Here is a 7,830-nt window from a genome sequence, read left to right on the forward strand (position 1 = left end):
GATTGTTACTAATATAAAATGTTTGGATTACCATATATAAATATGACATATACATAGAATCAATAAATCCAAAATGAAAATCTTCAATGTATGAGCAGATATTTTACAGTCATAAAACCAAATATACATAGAATCAACAAATCTAAAATGAAATCTTGAAGTGATTATATATTCTTTACCAACTAAAGAAATTGGTGATTAGTAATTTAAAGAACGGGAGTTATATCATACTTACATTGGATTTCAACTCATATTGTTTAGTACGAAATTAATCCATTCAACTCGCACTTCATCAAGTTCGATTTCCGTGTAAGTCTTTTTTCCATTGAACTGCAAGAGGTTATTTACAAACAATTAGATAATAAAGAAGATGTACAAGTATCATGAATATTATAGTAATAAAAGTTTAGAATTTATCTCACATTTTGTTTTCTTAGGATGCTTTGATCTCTAATGAGGTCTTTCATATACCGCATTACATAAAACCCACATTCCACGTTTGTAGGTTGTTGCGGGGACTACATAAAAGCATTTTCATTATTCTTAGAAACTATATATAAAGTGTTATGATCAAGTTGAACAATCATTAGCATAAATATAAGTATGATAAAATTAGAGAAAATGATATTGATTACCTGAACTACTTTCCAAACTGGATTGGTCCTCCTCCTCCTCCTTTGGGTAGTTTCATAAATTTTCAAAGCACTTTACAAAAGAAATTCCAGATGTCAAAATATTTTTAGAGTAACTCAAATTGCTTAAAAATGTACGAACTAGCCAAACTTACGTGTTTATTACAACTTCAAAGCTTGTGTTTATTTTAGAATTAATCGGATCAAGCAAGTACACAATCATCAATGTTAGATCAATGACTAACAATATCCAATGGTACCTACAATTGAACAAGTCACAAGTATAAGCTTAACAAGTTTATTATCATTTGAACAAATGAAGTAAATAGTTTTAGATAATTACCCAATATTATAAGGAATTAAAATCACTTGTTCTACAATAGCCTCCTCTAATCTTCTTGCAAGCAACACTGATTTTGATTTCTCCTTAGCCATAGTTTTTCCACTAACGACACAAGGGTTAACAAATACAAATTGTTTCCTCTAATTGGAAGCCTTCAACACGTGATGGAGATGACTAATAAAATAAAAAAAATTTAATTAAATTCGTAATTCATAAAATCTGCAGAAATAACTATTGATGTAGCAAATTTTCCTTGCCTTATGTACAACATGATACATGTAACAGATAATTCTTTTACATGACATATGTACTCCATGTCTACTCTTTGAAGTTGGATATTGATCTCCTCCCCAAATATGTCTTTCTCTAGTGGAATGTCTATGGCTTCATCATACTTGATATGCTCAACTAATGAAACAAAAGATTGAATGGACTCTTGATATTTTCCACATTCAACATTAATTGAAGCTCCCTAAGTTTAAAATTTTCAACATAAACAAATATAAGTCAACTTTAACTTTAATAAATTGTAATAAAGTTTCTAAGTTTGAATATTTTACCTCATCACCGACCAATACAAGATTTTTGGGCCAAGCTACAAAAAATCCAACTACTTCTCCAACAATAAGCATCTCATCTGGGATATGTATAGGAAGAGGGGCATCTTTTTGAATAACAACTTCAACAGACACACGTACATTGGATTCTCCTAATGGCACCATATGAATGGCTTCATTGTGTTCAATTCTCTCTTACACCGTACCATGAGCAACAATATTTTCAATGGAACCTATCGTGAGTTTACATTGTTTTCCCTATAACACAAAGTTAAAAATGTAACTTCTAATAATATCACTAACGATATTAGAAATTATAACATCAATAGATAAAAACTACACACATTTCTCTTATTCTGTTTAGGATCTTGAGGTGGAATGTCGTCCTTAGTTCTCACCATATTTTCTGCTAATAAAGAATCATTCTGAAAATTGCCTCTACCACCACTTTTCAATGTGTTTGAACATTTGCTCTATAACAAACACACAAATAACAACAAAAGCACTAATAAAATTACTAACAGTATTAGAAAATATAACAACTTTAGGTGTTCTAAATGCTACACACCTTTATAATCTTTTGGGTAAGAGCTTGGGGTGGAATGTCATCCTTAGTTCTCACTCTGTTTTCTGTTAAGAGAAAATCAGGCTGAAAATTTCCTTCATAACCACTTCTCAAGATGTTTAAACTAACATGTTCAGATTCTGGTGTATATGGTATTTGTTGTTCCACTGCACTAAGCCTAGCTTGCAATTGTACCACCGCTGCCTCAAGATCATTACACTTTTTCTCCCAATGTGACTGATTCCCACGTCTAGGCAAGTGAAAGTAGGTGCTAGGTGTGACAGAATTTCCTACACCCCTTACTCGACTAGAAGATTCAGGAGTACCCAATGCCATAGCAAGAATGTCATTGCATCCTTCGATCTATAAACTCCCATCACTTTTTTGTTTGGTCAACTCATCCTACAATATTACATTACTATATAAGAAAGATGAACAGTTAAGATAATATAAAATAAATGCAATAAGTACACACAAATATCTTACAATTCTCGTAGCTTGTTCCATAATTGTCTTGTCATCATATTCTCCATTTTTATTTTGACGAGCCTTTTTCCATAGAACGCTTCTGTCCAAATCTTCAGTAGATCCGGTCATACGTTTCTATCAATTAAACATACATCAATTTTTCAAAGTAATGATATCAAAATTGTTATTAAATAATAAAATTTATAACCACTTACATAGTCTTCCTGAAAGCGAGCATAGCCCTTTCGACTAATTCTATGGTTATACTTATTTTGACTTCGTCTCCATTTCTGAACCTGGCTCAAAATCTTTGAAAATGTAACACACAAAATTAATCCAAATGTATAGCATTTAATATTTTTTTTTTAGGTGAATGAGTCATAAAATAAAACATAAAATTTACAAGATTACAAGGGGCATGCCACTGTTATTACATAACTATACGAAGTTTGATGGGTCTAGCATTTAATACTGACATTTTAAACAACTAAAGTTTGATTATTTTTACCTCAAACTCTTCTGATAGTCGCCTTTCAAGAAATGAGTCCCAATGTCTTTGTTCAATGAATCCATACATTGCTGGTGGGTTTGATATGATCTCAGGATTGCACTTGTTTTCACGTATGTACTTGGTAAGTTCTTTCTTGAATGCCCTCCATTTTGAACAAATTGAAGATAATACATTTTTCTTACTTCTTTCATTCACTTTGTATGTTAACTGAGTAGTCAAAAAATATAACGTTATAAAATTCTAATTTTGATTGCACTTAAATACATGTTTAAATGTCTTACTTACCTCTACACAACTCCATAATTTTTCTTTCAGTTCTGCTGGCACCTCAAACCAGTCTTTATAGCATATCGGAATCATTGTGTGAGCCAACGCCCCATGATAGCTTGAACATTTGATTGAATTGTTTCCAATCAATTGACCATTCTCATTATAGTCAATGGCTTTTCGTACACCAGAACTCCTATCCTTTATGACATCCGGTAATGTTGTCGAACCTCTGCCTTTTCTTTTATTAGATGTTGGCTCTGTTGCTGGTAACCATGCATCCTCTCCATCAGTAGGCAGGACATGAGAAGTATCCATCCTGTGAATAAAATAAAATAAAAATTTAAGAAAAAAATGTCAAATAGTTAGACAATTAAATATAAAGACATGAAGAAAATGAATATAAGTCAAACATTTTAACATGAAAATACAATACTTAAACATACATTCATAAAGACATTTTTTTTTCATCATGGATTATCGAGCCAAGTTCCCTCACAATCTCCTCGCATGTAAGATGACATAGAATCATCAACCACATCGAATGATTCAACTTCTGGCAAAACTTTTGTAAAGCCATGGTGCTCTATACAAAAATCATTGAACTCATCATCCTTTTCACAAGAATATTGTTTTTGAGGAGGTTCTAGCACAACTGACCATCTCGGATCAAGTTGATCTTGTACATAAAAAACTTGCTTAGCTTGGGAAGCCAAAATAAAGGGATCGTCTTTATGGCCTATTCTCCCTAACTCAACTAATGTGAAACCCAACTCATCCACTCTAATTCCCTTTGTGTTGTCAACCCAATCACACTTAAATACCGGAATCTTGAACATATTGTAGTCAAGTTGCCATATCTCAATAATAACTCCATAGTAACTCATATCAGTAAACACTGGGTTCTTATCCTTGTAACTTGTCACGTGCATTGTTGTTACCACTAAACTAACTCCACTGTTTTGGCTAACTCGTGAGTTATCCCAATCTTTTGTGTGATAACGGCAACCATTGATGATATAGCCAGGGAATTTTATAACATCCAATCGAGGTCTTTGTGCTATCCACTTCAGGTTATTTGAGATATTATTTTGGCCACTTAATTACTTTGAGACCTGTATATGGTTGAATAGTTAGGTAACTTTTTCTTAATAATATTTGCTATTAGAAAAAGATAAATGTTGAATTACCCCAATACCTTTTCACGAAGCCAATACATAAATGTTTTATTATGCTCAATTTGTAGCCATTTTTAACTTTGTGATTGACGATGATATTTTAGCTTCAACCAAGCCATATGCTCCCTATCAAATCATCAATAAATCAATATATTATGAGATAAATCTCTAACTTGTGAGAATACAATTAAACAAAAATGTACATGAAATATTTTTACTTAATGTATGGTTGAATGTCACTTGTATTTTCTAACACATAACGATGTGCTTGCTCCCATTCATTACGATCAACAGTAACAACATAACCACTTGATAAAGGCCTTCAAATTTCTATATCATCATCAACTGTATGTTCCTATTAGAAGGAATCCCGATTGCATCCACTCCAGATAAGTACTCTGCACAAAACTCGACAGCTTCTTCTACAATGTAACTTTCAACAATGCAACCTTTAGGACAATTACGATTATGAACATAACCCTTTAAGATCTTCATGAACCTCTCAAATTGGTACATCCATCTAAAGTGAACTGGTCCATAAAGTCAAACTTCTCTAACAAGATGCATTGTCAAATGCACCATGATATCAAAGAACGAAGGTGGCAAGTACTTTTCAAGCAAACACAATGTCACCACAAGATCTTTTTGAATCTCATCAAATTTTCCCACATCTACCACTTTGCTACAAATAGCATTGAAAAAGAAACATAACCTGATAATGGCATTTCTCACATACTTAGGTAACACATATCGTATTGCCACAGGTAGTAACTGTTGCATCAATACATGACAATCATGTGATTTTAGACCATAAAGTTTCAAATCTTGCATTGATACACGACTTCCCAAATTTGAAGAGTATCCTTCTGAAACCTTCAATTCCAATATTCTTCTTTTCTCCTCCTTAGACAATGTGTAACATGCTGGAGGCAAGTATGTTCGTTTCTCCCCAATTTGTGGTGCCAATTCTTCATGCAAACCCATTTCTACAAGATCAAGGCGAGAATTAATTCTATCCTTTGTTTTTCCTGGAATATTAAGTAACGTACCAATGAGGTTCTCACACACATTCTTCTTAATATGCATAACATCCAAATTATGTCGAACATGTAAGTACTTCCAATATTCAAGATCAAAGAATAATGATTTCTTCTTCCAACATTTTGTACCACCAACATGTAATGCTTTTTTATTTTTATTTCCCCATATGGTTACAAGCCCTTCAACCTTATTGAATATCTCCTCCCCAGTTAATGGTATTGGAGCTAATCCAAACTCTTGCTCACCATTAAAAGCCTTTTTTTGCCTTCGATATGAATGATAGCATAGAAGAAATTTTCTGTGGCCAACATATGTGTTCTTGTTACCATATTTAATTTAATCTGTGAGAACATGTTCCTTCACTGCAAATTGGACATGCATAATATCCATTTACAGTACAACCGCTCAAATTACCTAATGTTGGAAAGTCGTTAATTGTCCACAACAATATAGCCTTCAGCCTGAAGTGTTCTTCTTTATAAGCGTCATAAGCTTCAACACCTACCTCCCACAACATTTTCAAATCATCAATTAGTGGTGTCAAGTAAACATCAATGTCATTACCAGGTTGTTGTGGACCTGATATTAACAATGATAACATCATAAATTTCCTCTTCATACATAACCACGGTGGAAGATTGTAGGTAATCATTATAACTGGCCAACAACTATACCTACTTCTAAGGGAACTGTGTAGATTTATTCCATCTGTAGAAATAGCTAATCGAAGGTTTCTTGGCTCTGCAGCGAAATCTGGCCACTTGTGGTCTACTAACTTCCATGATGGAGAATCTGCTGGGTGACACATTGTGCCATCATAATCTCTTTCGTGAGCATGCCATGTCAAATCCTTCGCTATTTTTGATGATTGGAACATCCTTCGAAACCTTGGGATAGGTGGAAAATACCATAAAACTTTTGCAGGCACATCCTTTCTTATTTCAGTGGAAGTCTTCTTCAACTTCCATCTAGATGTACCACATGTAGGACATGAAGTTGCATCTTTGTACTCCTTCCTATAGAGTATGCAATCATATGGACATGCATGTATTTTCTCATATCCCATTCCCAATGCAGCAAACGTCTTCCCAGCCTCATACATGGATGATGGTATTTCATTGTTCAATGGCAGCATATCACCCAACAATGTCAGTTGGTCTGAAAACCCAGTGTGAGATAGGCTATTCGTAGTTTTGAAGTTATATAGTTTAACCAATGCAGATAACTTGGTAAACTTTGTGCAACCCGGATACAATGGTTTTTCAGCATCTTCAAGTAATTTCTTAAACACTTCAGGATCAGCCGTGCAATGATCGTATGCATCTTGAACCATTTCTATTATTTCAGCTACATTGTCTGTGGGAGACGGGTCAAATTGTTAGAAAAATCTTGTTCATTTAAACATGGTGATGTCCCACTAGTGATTGCTTCTCCATGCCATATCCATGTGGTATAACTTTGGTCAACACCATTGAAAAAGAGATGATTTCTAATCTCTCGAATAGGTTGGCTTCTCAAGTTTCCACAGACTCTGCAAGGACAACGTATGGATTGAAGATCACTTGGACGGATCATAGAAAAATTAAGAAATTGTTCAACTCCATTCTCATAGTCTTTTGATCTTCTATCCTTGAACATCCAAGATTTGTCCATTTTAAATGTATTTTTGAATACCTATACCAACAAAGAAATTAGAATATAAAATAATAAGTTAGAGGCTACACAGTTGATAACATCAAAGGAATGTCATTGAGAAGGCACAATTTCTTTGATAGAACATTAAATGCCTCAAGCAAACTTGCAACAAATAAATAAATAAATAAAATACAAGATCTTATAACAAATAATTTATTTGATCTATGAATAATTGCAAAGTCAAAAAAAGAAAAAATAATAATTCCATAAAGTCTAAACAATTCTAAAATAATTCCATAAAGTCTAAACAATGGTGGGATAGGGTGAAGCTCAAGATGAAGGAGAAAAAAATTTGGAATATGGTGCCACTAGTGATGCTGTTCAGTTCATGATTTTATGATCAATTTGAATCAGGTGCTGCAGCTGCTGAGGTGAAGGGTGCTGCAGCTGGTGTGGTTTGTTTACTAGGTGTAACTGTTGAGGTTAGAAGGTGTCTGGGTTAGCAGCTGCAACATTGTTCTAGAGAGCAGCAGCAGCAGTGTGCTTGGTTTTGGAGAGAAGCAGCATCAGTGTGCTTGGTTCTGGACAGCAGTAGCAGCAACAACAGTGTGTTTAGTTCTGCACAACAACAAT

The 7,830-nt window shown here is 33.7% G+C and overlaps 1 protein-coding gene and 1 pseudogene across 1 annotated transcript; both read right to left on the minus strand.

Annotated features, from left to right (window-relative positions):
• Positions 1–195: 195 nt before the first annotated feature.
• On the minus strand, positions 196–1,084 carry LOC145805903 (uncharacterized). The gene is made up of 5 exons (XM_082901312.1): positions 976–1,084; positions 788–892; positions 636–705; positions 423–518; positions 196–330 (listed from the first exon to the last, which is right to left on the minus strand). Exons 1-5 carry the CDS (start codon positions 1,065–1,067, stop codon positions 244–246), a joined length of 450 nt encoding a protein of 149 aa, XP_082757438.1. The 5' UTR covers positions 1,068–1,084; the 3' UTR covers positions 196–243.
• Positions 1,085–3,813: 2,729 nt separating this feature from the next.
• Positions 3,814–7,215, minus strand: LOC145805573 (uncharacterized; annotated as a pseudogene).
• Positions 7,216–7,830: the final 615 nt, after the last annotated feature.

The sequence above is a fragment of the Camellia sinensis genome, chromosome 13 (genome assembly GCF_055761805.1).
Source record: "Camellia sinensis isolate YWXY chromosome 13, ASM5576180v1, whole genome shotgun sequence".
In the NCBI taxonomy this organism is placed as follows: domain Eukaryota; kingdom Viridiplantae; phylum Streptophyta; class Magnoliopsida; order Ericales; family Theaceae; genus Camellia; species Camellia sinensis.